This window comes from Panthera onca, chromosome A3 (assembly GCF_046562875.1).
Source record: "Panthera onca isolate mPanOnc1 chromosome A3, mPanOnc1 haplotype 2, whole genome shotgun sequence".
In the NCBI taxonomy this organism is placed as follows: domain Eukaryota; kingdom Metazoa; phylum Chordata; class Mammalia; order Carnivora; family Felidae; genus Panthera; species Panthera onca.
Genome location: NC_138341.1, coordinates 30,218,315 through 30,235,586, shown reverse-complemented (window position 1 = coordinate 30,235,586; position 17,272 = coordinate 30,218,315). Strand labels below are relative to the sequence as shown.

The 17,272-nt window shown below is 37.3% G+C and overlaps 1 protein-coding gene, 1 long non-coding RNA gene and 1 pseudogene across 4 annotated transcripts in view; 1 reads left to right on the top strand and 2 right to left on the bottom strand.

Moving 5' to 3' along the window:
• LOC144615960 (uncharacterized) overlaps positions 1 to 17,272 on the bottom strand; it is a 426,549-nt gene that overhangs the window by 121,676 nt on the left and 287,601 nt on the right. The window lies entirely within an intron of this gene.
• The window catches only part of HEATR5B (HEAT repeat containing 5B), a 97,988-nt gene that overhangs the window by 33,845 nt on the left and 46,871 nt on the right, over positions 1 to 17,272 (top strand). For all 3 annotated transcript variants that reach the window (XM_060652495.3, XM_060652512.3, XM_060652503.2), the window contains exons 18-22: positions 921 to 1,111; positions 5,312 to 5,471; positions 7,108 to 7,297; positions 9,586 to 9,755; positions 16,891 to 17,035. In XM_060652495.3, coding sequence (XP_060508478.1) covers positions 921 to 1,111; positions 5,312 to 5,471; positions 7,108 to 7,297; positions 9,586 to 9,755; positions 16,891 to 17,035 — 856 coding nt within the window. The remainder of the gene's footprint in view (positions 1 to 920; positions 1,112 to 5,311; positions 5,472 to 7,107; positions 7,298 to 9,585; positions 9,756 to 16,890; positions 17,036 to 17,272) is intronic.
• Positions 2,878 to 3,359, bottom strand: LOC132688153 (peptidyl-prolyl cis-trans isomerase A pseudogene; annotated as a pseudogene).

Genomic DNA, 17,272 nt, shown 5'->3' with positions numbered 1-17,272 from the left:
GACCGATGGTGACTACACTTATCATGATGAGCATAACTTAATGCATAGAATTGTCTAATCATGATGTTGTACACCTAAAACTAGGTTTGTACAGTATGTCAACTGTACTTCAATTAAAACAAAAAGATGGTTGATACATAATACCCCTATTTTATAGCAGCATTATTTACAATAGCCAAGATATGGAAGCAGCCCAGGTGCCCATCAACTGGTGAATGGATAAAGAAGATGTGGTATATATACACAATGGAATGTTACTCAGCCATCAAAAATAATGAAGTCTTGTCATTTGCAGTGACATAGATGGAGCTAGAGAGTATAATGCTAAGTAAAATAAGTCAGAGAAAGACAAATACCATATGATTTCACTCATGTGGAATTTAAGAAACAAAACAAGCAAAGGGAAAAAGAGAGAGAGAGAGAGAAACTACTCTTAACTATAGAGAGCAAACTGATTACCAGAGGGGAGGTGGGTGGGCGGATGGGTGAAATAGGTGATGGGGATTAAGGAGTGCACTTGTCATGGTGAGCACTGGGTGATTAAAATAAAAACTTTAGGGGCGCCTGGGTGGCTCAGTCGGTTAAGCGTCCGACTTCGGCTCAGGTCATGATCTCACGGTCCGTGAGTTCGAGCCCCGCATCGGGCTCTGTGCTGACAGCTCAGAGCCTGGAGCCTGTTTCAGTCTGTGTCTCCCTCTCTCTCTGACCCTCCCCCATTCATGCTCTGTCTCTCCCTGTCTCAAAAATAAAATGTTAAAATAAAAACTTTAAAAGATTAAAAAATAAAAGATGGTTGAAAAAAAGTGGGTGGAAATACATGTATATTTACAAAGATTGCAGCACATCTTTTTCTTTTATGTACTGTGAATTTTGAATTTGCCCCCTTCCCCCACCCCCTTTTTTGTTTTTAACAACCATAGGGCCTGGCTGAAAACAAAAGTACTTTAGGACCTGAGGAAGTTCGTAAATCTGCTCTGACTCTGGTTATGGGCGCTCTTGACAACCCAAACCCCATCTTAAGATGTGCAGCAGGGGAAGCTCTTGGAAGAATGGCTCAGGTGGTTGGGGAAGCAACCTTCATTGCTAGAATGGCCCAGTATAGCTTTGACAAGTAAGTGGGTCTTTTTACTGACAAGTAAGTTTCTCATAGAGACAAAGATGTCTTTTTAGTAGTCAATAATTATATTAACTGGGTGATATGCTTTCCACATGGTATAGCATATGACAAAATTTTGTGTGTTTTTTTATAATGATTTTAATTTTCAATGCAGTAATTGTTTAAACTCCAGAACCTGGGAAAGTTGTAATATTATAGGTACTTTTAAGATGGTCAGGTTTCAGCCTTTGAATATTACATAATGGAATCAAGCAGATTGTTAATACGACCTCTCTTAGTTAGTTATATGTACTCTGCTCTGAAGACGTGTTCTGGAAGTCCCTTTCTCTTATCTCTGCTGCTTACATTACTCTTTTTGTTAATTATTCATTTTTTGGAATAAGCCATTCTTTTTATAACTGCCAGCAAGTTTATCATCTTTTAAATTATCCCTGAAATGGGAAAAGTTGGTGTTAGGTTTTAAGGATTTCTTTTTATATTAATTAAAAAGAGTGATCTCAGAGTTCCAAATAAGTATGATTAAGATGATGCCCTTATTAGTGACTCTTGGTTGGTTGTTAATCAGGTACTTAAAGTAGAGAAGTTGAAAATCAAGTGTGGTCAAGAACTGATACTTGAGTTATGTAAATTAACCACTGTATATTTTGAGTACTAATTATACCAAACTAGGCCATAATCTTTAACGAGAGAGGTGGGGGGGAAGCAATGGTTGTGAAGCAGTAGTTCTGAATAAAAAGTATTTTCTGAATTCTTGGTTATATGAGAATGGCTTTTCCCTGTCTTCAGACATGAGCAACAATTTGATTATAGGGTAATGCCCCAGTGTGTTGTTTGAATCACTAAGGATAATATGAGCAAGCAGAAGATAAAATAGTCCCTGACACTTGATCTTCTGTAGGATGACTTTTACCATTTTCTAACAATAGATCAGTTTTGCTTTTCCAAGTATGTCATTGATTCTGAAATCCAACTTCCACTAAAGATTTTTTAAAATATACAACCAGTCTTACCTGTTTAATGATTTGTGCTCTGTTAATAATAGGTAAAATAGAAGTTTTACACATCCAATAACCTCAACAAACCCGAGGTGGAATAAAGACAAAAGAAAAGCATAGCATAATCAAATTTCATAAAGGCAGTGATAAAGAGAATGTCATAAAAGCAGCCAGTTGGGGGAAGACATCACGCAGAGGAACAAAGATAACAATTTCAGCAGGCTTCTGATTATAAACTATGCAAGCAAAAGGCAGTAGAGTGACCTAGAACTTTATAGCCAGTGAAAATACCTTTTTAAAACTGAAGTTTTAATAAAGACTTTAAGACTGTGAAAAGTTGGAAAATTCATTGCTTACACGGTGCACCATAAGACGTGTTAAAAGAAGCTTTTTGGAAAAAAAAAAAAAGATGATAGTAGATGAAACTTTGAAAGTAACATACAGAAATGAAGAGTGCCAAGAGTGGTAGGTATGTAGATAAATATAAAGACTTACTCTTTATATGTCTGTTTTAAAATGACCTATTATTTTATTCTCATTTATTTTTTATTATATTTTACTTTTGGTTATCGTTTAGTTTTTATTTCATAATCATAAATTTAACTCTGCAATCCAGCTAAACTTGGAGGGGAATAAGGAAATTATGGAACCCACAGAACTGCAGCGAGATACAAAGATTACAGCGAGAGCAGACAAGGGCAAAGCACTGCTCTCTTGAGCTACAGCAGGAATGGTCTGGTAGTTAAGATAAAACACAAGTCAAATTTAATAGATTTGTCCACAGTCAGCAATGGTGATCTTCTTTCTAGTCTTGCCATTCCTGGACCCAAAGCGCTCTGTGGCTTCCACAATATTCATGTCCTCTTTCACTTGCCAGAGACCACATACTTGCCATCCAACCACTTACTCTTGGCAATGCGGATGAAAAAACTGTGAACTGTTGTGTTGGGTCCAGCATTTGCCATGGACAAGATGCCAGGATCCCTATGCTTCAGGATAAAATACTCATCATCAAATTTCTCCCCATTGATGGACTTGCCACCAGTGCCATTATGGTATGCCAAGTCACTGCCCTGACACATAAATCCCAGAATAATCCCATGAAAGCAGGAACTAGTATAACCAAATCTTTTCTCCCCAGTGCTCAGAGCATAAAAATTTTCTACTGTTTTTCAAACTTTGTCTGCAGACAGCTCCAAGGTGACACAGCCCAGGGGCTTACCATCCATGGCGATGCTGAAGAACATGGTGGAGTTGACCATGGCTGAGTGGCACAGGCAGCTCCTGGGCAACAGAGTTTGCAAGCTATTTTTAGTCGCATTTTTTAAATGCCTTGGGAAGATAATTGACCCTTTCATGTAAAAATGATAATGTATGGTAGGATTTTAATAGAGAGAGAAGTAAAAATACATGACAGCAGTGCAAAGAATGGGAAGAGGAAATGGTGGCATACTCTGTGTACAATATACATGAAAAAATATAATATTCTTTGAAGGTATATCATAATGGGTTAGAAATGTATAATGTAAACTCCAGAGATCCTACTAAAAAACAAAAATGTATAACTAATAAACCAATAGTGGAGATAAAATGGAATAATAAAAAATACTAAATCCAAAAGAAGATGGAAAGAAGGAAAAAGAAACAAACTGATGTGACAGAGCACGAATAGCAATATGGGAGACTTAAACCCAACCTGCTGATAATTACATTAAATATAAATGGTCTAAACATTACAAGTAAAAGTTAAAATTTGTCATATTGGATAAAAAGCAAAATCTAACTGAATGCTATCTACAAGAAACCCCTTTAACTCTAAAGAAAGAAATAGGTTAAAAGTAAAAGGATAGGGATAATATACCAGGAAAACACTAACTCAAAGGAAGCTAGAGTGGCTCTGTTATTATCAGAAAAAGTAGATTTTGTAACAAAAATTGTTACCAGAATAAATGAGTGCTTTCATAATGATAAGAGGACCAATTCCCCCCAAGAATACATAGCAATTCTCAATGTATATGTATCTTATGATATAGTTTTAAAATACATGGAACAAAACCTAATAGAAGTGAAAGTAAAATAGACAAGTCTAAAATTATATTTGGTGATCTCAGCATTCCTGTCTCAGTAACTAATAGAACAGACACTCCAATTATTAAAAATGTAGATTTTACCAACGCTGTCATCTAGCTTGGCCTACTGACATTTGTAGAATACTTTACAAAAGAAGTAATATACATTCTGCCTTTCTCTCTCTCTCTCTCTCTCTCTCTCTCTCTCCTTATTCTCCTTATTCTCCTTATTCTCGTAATTCTTTTTTAAAAAATCAGGTTTGTATTTCATAGAGTTTTTCTATTGTCTTTCCATTTTCTCTTCCACTGATTTCTGCTTTATTTTTATAACTTGCTTCATTATGCTTACTTTCAGTTCAGTTTACTTTTCTCTTTCTAGATTCTGAAGGTGGAGGTTTAGATAATTCATTTAAAACCTTTCTTCTTTTCTAATACAAGGATTTTGATGCTATAAATTCACCTTGATACACACTTTAGCTGCATACCATAAATTCTGATACGTTTTATTTCCTTATTGGCTCAATTAATTATCTATCTTGGTAAATGTTCTATGGATACTTGAAAAGAATTACCATTGGTGAATTTTATTTTATATAAATATATCCCAATAAAGCTTATTTTTTAAGTAATCTGCAATATCTTCTTTTTATATTTTTTAATTCATTAGATATATTTCACAAAGAAAAAGACTGATGCATGTTAAAGAGGTTCAGATCATAATTATAGAGAATTTCTTCAGTTAACATTTTCTGTAATTTTGTAATTTCTGTAATCTAAATTTTTAGATTTTTAAAACCAGTTATAAAAGCAATTCGTGTTTATTTAAAACACCCATAATAAAAATATGTTTCAAATGATTCTTAACTTTTCAAGGAATAATAAATGTTAAAAACTGAGAAGTGGTGATTCTTCTTTCAGATTTTCTCTAAACTTAAAATGAAATATGTGACTTTAGCCAACCATTTTAAATTAATCTCTGACTCTTGGTAGGGAGTGGAGAAAGAAGTAATCATGATTGTAGTCTTTTCTGATTTCCACAATAAATCCCGTTTATGGTGTGACTCATAAGCTTGTTATTGTTATAGGGAAATAGAAAGGCCAGTTCCTGAAGCATATAATTATTTTCCCAGGTTGAAATCAGCCCGAGATGTTGTATCCAGAACTGGGCACTCATTGGCCCTGGGTTGCTTGCATCGTTATGTTGGTGGTATCGGCTCAGGACAACATCTGAAAACCAGTGTCAGCATTTTATTGGCTCTAGCACAAGATGGAACATCCTCGGAAGTCCAGGTATAATGCTGATTTTGTTTTTATTTATGACATTTTTATGACATTTTTAAATAATATTTTTAGGACTGTCATTTGTTTTATAAAATAGTAATGATTCTTATAATTTGTTTGGAAAAATGTTACTAGGGTCTTTGTTTTATGAGTTTGATTTGTAAAACTGTAGAACAGGAATTTGTATTTTAACCTAGTCTTAAATCTGTCTTATTCTGGGAATTTAACCCATTCACATATATTTCTCGAAATATAGTTTCTTTTTATTAATTTACTATCTTTTGTACTTGTTTCCTTTTTTTTTGCATTTCCTTACATTTGCTAAGTTGTTGTTGTTGTTGTTGTTGTTGTTGTTGTTGTTGTTGTTTTTGAGAGAGAGCAAGAGCAGGGGAAGGGCAGGGAGAGAGGGAGACACAGAATCCAAAGCAGGCTCCAGGCTCCAAGCTGTCAGCACAGAGCCCAACGCAGGGCTCAAACCCACAAACTGAGATCATGACCTGAAGTCAGACGCTTAACCAAATGAGCCACCCAGGCGCTCCACATTTGCTGAGTTGATCAAGTTTGTTTTAATGGCTATCCTGTCTCTCTTCCCACTCAGACACCAGTCCAAGTCTGGGTTCTTTGGTTGAATTTTCAAGTGTTCTCCTGGAATTTTTGTTTGTTTATGCTCGAACATTTTATATACAAATAAATACAACCACAACGAAAGGCAAGAGCTTCACATGTCTGAAAACATACTACACTAAGGATTTACCACCATGCACTGATGCACCTAAAAATATTAAGAGTATATGACTATAGTAGCATTCAGCTTGCCAGCTTCATACTGGGACTGTAAGTTGGGAGAAGAAACAATTCAGTTGCCATTACTACATACCATTAGTTTGTTGATAAATTAGTTCCTTCACAGTTAGACAAGAAGCAGTAAATCCAGCAGAGGCTTCCAGTCTACAGGTTTAGTTTGCCTTTGACTTCTTGGTAAAAGTTTCCAGCTGTGTAAAGCCCAAAATTCCCAAAAAGGTTAGAAACAAAAGTTAAGTAAGCTTATTACTTGTTAGGCGCTACACTTTTTTTTAAAAAAAATTCTGTTTTCACAGTAGACTGCGAGATGAACTGCGAGATCATGACCTGAGCTGAAATCAAGAGGTGGAGGCTTAACCAGCTGAGCCATCCAGGCACCCCTACATGATTCTTTTTATATGAGAGGACATTTTACTATAATTTGTATCAATTGCATTCCCTCAGCACTACTGTATGTCTGCACAAGAAGACTACAGTAGATATTCTTAAGTTTTCCCTAATTTGTCTTCTGTTTTAAGAATCCTAACTCAAGGAGCATCTGCGTAGTTCAGTCAGTTAAATGTCCCAACTTTTGATTTTAGCTCAGGTCATAATCTTACGGTTCACAGGATCGAGCCCTGTGTCGGCCTCTGCACTGCACGGATCCTGCTTGAGACTCTCTCTCTCTCTCTCTCTCTCTCTCTCTCTCTGCCCCTACCCCATTTGCATGTGCACGCTCTCAAAACAAATAAATAAACTTTTAAAAAAGTAAGATGTTAGTAGTTACTAAAATTTAAGTTAAAAAAATCAGCTCAGTATACTCTAATTATTCCTTACAACTAAATGAAATTATATTTCATTCCAGACATGGTCTCTTCATTCACTTGCTCTTATAGTGGATTCTAGTGGCCCAATGTATCGTGGATATGTGGAGCCAACATTATCTCTAGTTCTTACCTTGCTGTTGACTGTTCCACCTTCACATACAGAAGTTCATCAATGTTTGGGTAGATGTTTGGGTGCCATAATAACTACGGTTGGCCCTGAGCTACAAGGTGAGTGAATTCATCTTAAATGAAAGGAACTACATTTTGCTGTCTTTCAGTTTCCTGCATGTCACTATCATGTTGCTAAATGAAAACTTATAATAATAATAATAATAATTACTATGTACTGAATGCTTGTTATTTACCAAAGACCTATGACTCTTCTTTTTACATATGGTATTTAATCTAATGCATACACCATACCTATAACTGACTGTTATTTGAAGTTTTGAGCAGAGACAGCCTTTCCAAATTATATTTTACCTGGATCCCCATGAAGACAAGATGAAAGTGGAGTCCCTGTGTCCCGGAGTGCCATCCACTTGTCTTCATGGACTTTTGCTTCACTGTTTTCTTTGAACTCTAAAGCTCAGGATCAAAGTTTGAAAACCCACTGCAATAAAGGGGGTAATATTATGTAATTTCTCTGTGAGGAAGCAAACTCAGAGAAGATAGGTATGATCCTAAGGCCCGCATTCCAACCACACAATTCCACCGACATAACTTTACTAAAGGTTGAATGAAACATACAAGGCAGAAAATTACTGTGAATTTATCCTGAATGTACCAGCCATTTTCAAAATTTTCACTTTTTTCCCATCATTCAGTAAATGCTTTAAGTGGGTCAAGATGTTTATACACATTATCTCATTTAACTTTGACAACATCCTGAGATAGGTATATCACTCCATTTTATAGAGGGAACTCTAAGGCTGGGAGAGGTTAAGAACTTTTCCAAGTTTTGTATAGCCAGCAAGTGGTTGGAGCCAGAGGTGAAGCCCAGATCAGTTTCCTTTGCATGCATTCTTAACCACTCTGCTGTCTGTGTTGCCTCCATCCAGACAGATATTTTAAAAAAAGAAGCCGTGGGGCGCCTGGGTGGCTCAGTTGGTTAAGCGGCCGACTTCGGCTCAGGTCATGATCTCGCGGTCCGTGAGTTTGAGCCCCACGTCGGGCTCTGTGCTGATGGCTCAGAGCCTGGAGCCTGTTTCAGATACTGTGTCTCCCTCTCTCTGACCCTCCCTCGTTCATGCTTTGTCTCTCTCTGTCTCAAAAATAAATAAACGTTAAAAAAAAAAAAAATTTTTTTTTTAAATAAAAAAAATAAAAAAAAGAAGCCGAAATAAAAAGATCTTAATGAAGAATGCTAGAAAGTGGAAAATATGTGATTTAGACATGTCTTTTTTCTTGGACTCAGTGTCCTCTTTGAGAAAGTTGATAATTCTTTCTTTCAGTGTTATCATAAGGATATACACAGGATAAATATACAACTTTGATTAAACATAGGTGTTTACCAAGTGCTTTCTAATGCAGTGATAAGGAGGCAATGTGTATTTCAAATTAGAAGTGACCCTATGATTTCCTTATGTCTATAAAATTATTTTTTATTTTACATTGGCAAAAGTTTGAAATCACTTATATTAGGCAATTAAGCCATTTTTTTTAAGGTTTATTCATTTTTTTTTTAAGAGACAGAGACAGAGATGGGGCGCCTGGGTGGCTCAGTCGGTTGGGCGTCCAACTTCGGCTCAGGTCATGATCTCGCGGTCTGTGAGTTCAAGCCCCATGTCGGGCCCTGGGCTGATGGCTCAGAGCCTGGAGCCTGCTTCCGATTCTGTGTCTCCCTCTCTCTCTGCCCCTCCCCCGTTCATGCTCTGTCTCTCTCTGTCTCAAAATAAATAAAACGTTAAAAAAAAAAAGAGACAGAGCATGAGTGGGGGAGGGGTAGAGAGAGAGGGAGACACAGAATCCGAAACAGGCTCCAGGTTCTGAGCTGTCAGCACAGAGCCCGATGTGGGGCTTGAACCATGAACTGTGAGATCATGACCTGAGCTCAACCAGCTGAGCCACCCAGGCGCCCTGGCAATTAAGCCATTTTTATACAGATAGTATATAATACTACAATTATTTTTCCTATCTCTGTAAAAATTTCCATTAATCTTCTTAGGAAAATATAATTTAAAGTTATTAAATATTGTCGTGATAATATTGGTTGAACAGAGAAACAGAATGAGGAATTTTCTGTCTCTTTCAAATAAAACAATGATGGATTTAAAAGACAACATAGTTTCCTAGGGAGTATATGTAAACCTAGCTAAACCTGGAGGGATATATTGTTGTCATCGATAGACAATCATGTTTTGAAATCATTTCTATGGACTTCGTAGACTTTTTGTCTTCAAAACTGTCTGTACAGTAATCAGAAAGAGAGGTTATTTAGAAGACAATTGTTTTCTAGGAATATTTTTGGTAATACTAATAATTGTGTTTTGCATTTTCTTGTATTTTTCGATTAGGGAACGGAGCAACAATTTCCACCATTCGTTCTTCTTGTTTGGTGGGTTGTGCCATAACCCAGGACCATTCAGATTCCCTTGTTCAGGCTGCTGCCATTTCTTGCCTTCAGCAGCTTCACATGTTTGCACCACGACATGTCAACCTATCTAGTCTTGTTCCTAGCCTGTGTGTAAGTATAAAGCTGCTTCGTTTATATATTTACTTATTTAATATTTTCAAAGTTTATTTATTTTGAGAGGGACAGAGACAGCACAAGCGGCTGGTGGGGGGAGGGGGTGCGGTTGGCAGAGAGAGAGAGAGAGACAGAGAGAGACAGAGAGAATCCCAAGCAGGCTGTCAGCACCAAGCCAAACGTGGAGCTCGAAATCCCAAACCGTGAGATCATGACCTGAGCCGAAACCAAGAGTCAGATGCTCAACTGAATGAGCCACCCAGGCACCCCTCATTCATGGATTTATTTAGAGAGCCCCAGATTTGTTTCCCAAAAGATTAAACTAGACCCAAAACAAAAAATGGAAGTTTCCTAGATTGTGAATCTTAGAGATTCAGCTTCAGTAGTCATTTTATGACTGTTCGTTTTATTTACTGGTTTCCTTTTTCACCTTTTAAGAAATATTTTGATGAGCTGTTTATGTCTTGGCTAAGGATGTATCATATTTTTAGCTTTTCCCATTCAGAATTTTGTCTCCTGAAGTTTGATTGATAACTTCTGAGGGGCAATTGCTGTCATCACAGTCATTAATCTGTTCACTTAATAAATACTTATTGAGAAACTGCCATATGTCATGTACTATGCAAAGTACTGGGAATACATTTTATAGATGAGACAAGATGAAGTTTCTGTCATATAAAATTTATAGTTTACAAGGGAACATGGCCAATAATAATTTACCTATATGACAATTGCTAGAAAGGGCTATAGGAAAACATGTAACAGGGAGCCTGTCAGAATCCAGGCATTCAGAAAAGATTTCCCTGAAAAAATGATATTCAAGGTGTGATAAATAAGAGTTAGTTTGAGAGAAAGCATGGTATTGGTATAGACAGCATTTATTTTTAGGGAGAGAGAAAAATGTGAAAGGCCCCAAGATGGGAAGGAGTGTGATACATTCAAGAAACTGTTTAGTCAGTGTGGTTAGGCTGAGAGAGAAGGGGTGGATAGGGCCCAGGCACAGGATGAAGCTGGACAGTTAGCCAGGTGAGAGATCATGCAGACTTTCTAGATGTAGTAAAACTTTGGACTTTTTTGGCTTTGAGAATTACGGTGGGGCGCCTGGTGGCTCAGTTGGTTAAGCGTCCAACTTCAGCTCCAGTCATGATCTCATGGTCCATGAGTTCCAGCCCCATGTCAAGCTCCGTGCTGATAGCTCGGAGCCTGGAGCCTGCTCTGAATTCTGTGTCTCCCTCTCTGTCTGCCACTTCCCCACTCACACTCTGTCCCCCTTTCAAAAATAAGTAAACATTAAAAAAATTTTTTTTAAAAAGAGAGAGAAATACGGTGGTCTAGGAGAGAGATGGTAATGACTTGCTCCCTATTAGTAGCAATGAGAATGCAGAAAAATAAATGGATTTGAGTGATGTTTAAGAGAAAGAATCAGTGCAATTCGCTGATTAATGGGCTGTAAGGAAAAAGGAGAAGGATATAATCCAAGTTCCTGACTTGCACATAGTAATGTAATTTTCTGAGATTGGTAACACCAGAATAGGAGAAGGTTGGGAAAGGTGGATGTATGAATTCAGTTTTAGACATTTAGTTAGTTTCATGAGCTAGAGCTCAGAAAAGAGAAGTCTGGTTGGAAAGGTAAATTTGGGAGGCATAAGCATTTAGATGGGCAATAAATACAGAAGTAGATAAGATCACCAGGGAGAGTGCTGCATGAGGAACCCAGCATATAACATTTAGGGAAAGAAAAAGAATCAGGAAAAATATGAAGCAATCTGAGTGGTTAAAGGAAAAATAGAGTTTGTAGTGTTCACGGAAGCCAAGTGGATTAGAGGAGTGGACTGCTATAACATATTGTTAAGAGATAAGAATGAGAGCTATAATGTGTCCTTTGACTTTTGTCACATGATGGCTTTAGCAAGAGCTCATCTTGCAGAGTGGTACCAGTGGAAGCCCAAATACATTGGGCTAATGGTGGGATAAGAATAGAAACTTCTTTCCAGAAGTTCACTTTGTAGGAGAGGACTGAGGACAGTAGGTCAAGGGGGAGATGGACTTTTTCTCCTATGGTAGTGAGATGTGAGGGTTTAAATGCTGAGGGGATGGAACCAGTAGGGTGGGAGAGTTTAAGGTGTGGGGCGGAGAGTGGAGAGATAATTAATCACCCAAGGTTTCTAATGGGATAAACTTCTCAGGGCACAAGGAAGAGAATCTCTCTCCCGGTACAGCATGAAGAAAGGGGGAGAGGATGAGTGTACATCCAGATGAGTTTATGGATTTGGTGGCTTGAAGTTGGGGGGTTATCATCCAATGACTTTTACTTTCACGTAAAAGGGAAGATAAGTTTTATGAACAAAAGAGCAAAGAAGAGGGCCAGAAATTTGACAGGAGTGGGATGTGGGAGATTGAACTAACTGGAGACATAGGAGTTTCTGTGGTAGGACTAAGGCTTCAGCGGAGAATAGTGACCCTTTTGGCTCCAGTGTGTGATTTGTAATGGTAGCAGTTCACCTTGTAGGATTTTTCTCCAAAACCTGTAATCAACTGAGCTCAGGCACTGAGCAGCCAGATAGATGCTTTGGTACGTTCATGGTTGGACTTTGGCCAAGTAGGTTCAGTTAAATGACAGCAGGATGAAAGAAATAAGGATACTAACAAGATAGTGCTGAGATTATGAGCTCTCATTTCAGTAAAGGAGGAAGGAAAAGACAGTATGAGGCTGATATACAAGGAGAAAGAAAGGCGCTACAGATGTAACCATGGGAGGATATTGCTGAGAAAAAGGGAGGAGGTTACCCAGAATGAGGTGAAGGGACTGAAAGGCCAACATATTAGTTGTTAGATCTGATGTGGTATATTTAACGGACGCAATAAGGTTTGCTCTTGTTTCACCATAGACCAGGGGAATGTGAATCCGTCCTAGACCATCCCAGAATCTGAGAGTGCTGCAGGGCAGAAACCAGATGCACATGAAATGTGTACAAAAAACATCCGCAAAGAAAATAGTCGATTAATAGTTCATGTCTGATTGCATTCTGCAACAAGATACGTAGCATCCTGCCAAAAACCATGGTTTAATGCCTAAGCTCCGAGGGCATTGATGGCATCTCTTGAGCAAGGTCACTCTGTTACGTGATACAGCTTAGGTTACTGACAAACGTAGGTTACTGACAAAACACAGACATGTATTCTTTAGGTTGTCTGATTCCTCTCTCCATTTTTCTCTCCTTAAATATAATTATACTATGGCATTGACCTTATGAAATAGAGCACATTTAAGAGGATCTGGTAAAGTAATAACATGAGTTTCTTTATCTCAGTGGAGGTTATCAATAAGCCACAGGCTGTGCAATGAGCCTCAAAACTGATTCCCTTGGCAGAACACCAAGGGTTTTATTACAAGGTGTGTTGGAGCACTTTCCTGAACCTCTTCCAAGAGGCTAAGTAGTGAGATTTCAGGTAGTTGGTTGGAAGGAGGTGGCTTGGCAGGGTAGCGATGAGAAAAGGGGCCATGCAAGGGGTTGTCTTGTTTCCACATTGCCAAAAGCCCCTGTGCTGTCTCCATACCAGGTCTTTCAACACTGAAAATTAGTCCACACGTGGGTTCATCCAAATTAGTGAAATCGGTTCAGATTTTTACAAATTTCGTGTTTATTCCTACTCAATCATTGCCATCAGAAATGGCAATATTATGTGATACCATGTGTAATACCTCACACAAATGAAATGTGATTTATTTTTTCAGCAAATGTATTGAGAGGTGAGTTTCACCATAGTAATCTTTGAGTGACATAAAAGTGTTAAAATTTGTGTGATGTTAGAACTATTCAAAATGTGTCTTTGAAAGAACAACCACCACTCTGAAGCATTGTTATTTCCCTCTTGGCAAGCAACTGCTTTTCTACCAGGCGACCACAGTTACTCACTCTCCCGTCCTGACAGAAGTATTCCACACATAGGCATTGATGTCATCTGGGGTAGTTGTAGGAAATGTCAGTGAGAAAAAGACTTGAACTGAATGCCCAGGTCATCAGTGTCAGAGCAGGGACGTCCAGTTGTCCAGGATGTATATGCGGTGGGTGCAACAAGAGATAGCAAGATGATGTAAAGTATAAAATAACAGGCATTTTTATAGAAAGGTGGAGGTCTACTGTAGGAGTAAGCAACACAATGTTCCTGAAGTTTGTGAAATATAAGACAAAAAAGTTTCTTTGGAAAACAATTAGGCATAATCTAAACTAGTTTAATATATGCATATGCTATGACCCAGAAACTTCACTCTTTTTTTTATAGGCTTTTTTTTTTTTTTTTACATTTATTTATTTTGAGAGAAAGAGAGTGTGTGAGCGGGGAGGGGCAGAGAGAGAGGGAGAGAGAGTATACCAAGCAGACTCCGTGCTGTCTACGCAGAGCCTGGTGCGGTCTCAATCTCAGGAACTGTGAGATCATGACCTGAGCTAAAATCAAGAGTAGGCTGCTTGGGGCACCTGGGTGGCTCAGTCAGTTGAGTGTCTGACTTCAGCTCAGGTCATGATCTCACGGTTCTTCAGTTCGAGCCCCATATTGGGCTTGCTGCTGTCAACACAGAGCTTGCTTCAGATCCTCTGTCCCTCTCTCTGCCCCTGCTCCACTCATGCATGCGTGCGCGCCCTCTTGCGCTGTCTCTCTCTCAAAAATAAACATTAAAAAAAAAAAAAAAGAGTAGACACTTAACCAACTGAGCCATCCAGGTGCCCCCAGCAACTTCAGTCTTAAGTAAATAGCTGAAAGAAATACATGCAGATGTGTGCCAAAATACATGTGCAGGAATGTTCATTGATTGGTTATTCAGAATAGCCAAAACCCAGAAATGACCTATATGTCTACCAGTGAGCAGTGGATAAATAGTGATATAATATTCAACAGAACACTACACAGCAATAAAAACAAACTGAAATGTAGTTACTTGGATGAATCTCACAGATAAATTTCTGAGAAGTCGGACATAAGAGCACATTACATAGTTCCATTTATATAAAGTTCAAGAGCAGGCTAAATGAAACTATAATGATGGAAGTCACTATAGATTCTCATTATCTCTAAGGAGCTAGGGAGGGACATTAGGAAGCCACATATTTTTAGCAAATATTTATTCAAACAAATATGTCTTTATTTTACCTGATTTACAGTGACTGTAAGACACCATCGATTGTAATTTGCATCTCTAATACTAGAGATGTTAAAATGGAAAAAAAATATATATGCCTCAGAATCACTAAAATGGAGTATTAAAAGTACTTTGAAAACAAAAGTGTTCTATTTTTTTCTCTTCAGCTCTCCCAATCAACATTTGTTGAATGTATTTTCTTAGCTACAATTCTTTTTTTTTTTAATATTAAAAAAATTTTTTTTACATAAACTCTGTGCCCAACATGGGGCTTGAACTCACGACCCCAAGATAAAGAGTTGCATGGTGTATAGACTGAGCCAGCAAGGCACCCCTCTTAGCTACAATTCTATTTAGTTGCAACTAAATTAAATTTTTATGATGTTTTGTTTATATATATTTAATCATATGATTCTTACCACAATCATGTAAGATAGGGTGGGTATTGTCCCCAATGTACACATGAAAAGGCAGAAACTCTGAGAGACTAAGTGACTTGTTCTTCACATCTCATGTGACCATGCTTAAGCTTTCTAATTAGAGGATATTTGAAAGTTCCAAAATGTCTTAATTTTAAGGAAATGGAGTGAATAAAACATTTTATTGAAAAAAATCTGTCAGGTTTTCTCTCCTCAGTGTGTATATATATATATATATATATATATATATATATATACACACACACACATATATATATGTGTATATATATATATATATATTTTAAATACTTGGTATAAGTTTCACGGGCTATGAATTTTATGCGAATATATCTGGAATTAAAAATGCTATATTGGTAGTATAAAAATATACTATCTAGCATTGTGAAGGGGTGGTGTATTCCATATAATTATTCCCCCTTTCGCTATTTCTGGATGAGATTTTTTTCTAACATATATTACTTACATTTCTTATCTCCTTGCTTAAGAAGTAGCTCATGGGACCTAATTTAATATTTTCTTGGTGAATCAGCTTTATAGTAATAATAACTAATCTGTATTGAGTAAGTATGTCAATCATTGTTCTAAGCAAAATACTTGCATTAACTTATTTTATTTTCACTATATTCCTGCAAAGAATTACTCTCCACATTTTGCATATGGACAAACAAGGCACAGAGAGGTTAAGTAACTAGTCGAAGGTCACACAGAAGTAAATGACAACCAAGATTCAAACCCAATCTAGCAATCAGAGCACAAGCAATCAGAGCACAAGCTCTTAATCATCATGTTATGCTGTGTCTTATACTTCATGTATTAAAGTGTGCTGCATTGATTCTTTCAATGTCTTTCAGGATCTTTTGAGATGAAAAACAATTCTTTTCCAAAAGGACCCATTTTGGAATTTTTTCCAGGTGTAAATATTGGCTTGATTTTTTTAATTTTAATAAACAACCCTTCTTTGCTTTCATTCCTTGCTAACTTTTCATTGACTTTTCTTTATGCACTTAACAATTTTTAAATTTTTTTTATGTTTATTTATTTTTGAGACAGAGGGAGACAGAGCGTGAGTGGGGGAGGGGCATAGAGAGAGGGAGACTCAGAATCTGAAACAGGCTCTGGGCTCTGAGCTGTCAGCACAGAGCCCAATGCGGGGCTCGAACCCACGAACCATGAGATCATGACCTGAGCCGAAGTCGGATGCTTAACCGACTGAGCTACTCAGGCACCCCTGCAGTTAAAAATTTTGGATGACAACATTTAGTAGGACTGTGTGTAAAACAAGATGTGCAAGAGATCCATCTGGATTTTTATGTAAGTATATTGTATGGTCTTTAGTGACCAGGTCTTGGGACAGTTGTTTTGGCCACTAAAATATTCCTTATATGCTTTATTGGTATTATTATTTTTCCAAAAGGCCATTTATTTGGCTATATATTTAACAACTGATGTTGTTCAATGAAGAGCCTCTTCCCAAGTAAAGTGTTAATATATATTCATTAGGTAAATGAGATCACAGTGTTTTTAAAAAAATTGTCTAATATGTTATGGTTTACAGGTTCACTTATGTAGTTCCCATTTGCTGCTTCGACGCGCAGCCGTGGCTTGTCTCCGGCAGCTCGCCCAAAGAGAAGCTGCGGAAGTCTGTGAATATGCCATGAGCCTAGCCAAAAATGCAGGCGACAAGGAGAACAGTGGTACTAGTAAGTTACTTTATCGGTCATTATTCTTTTTGTTTAAATACTTAACCATTTCACAGGAGTATTGCTCTTTAAGTAACATTTTTGCTTTCAAGGATAGTCATTCTTCCTGTCCTTTTAAATAAAATAAAACCATTATCACTTAGAAAACACCTCCAGTGTAGTTTTTAGAAAGATTTTTTTAATGCTTATTTATTTATAATTTTTTAATGTTTTTATTTATTTTTTAGAGAGAGAGAG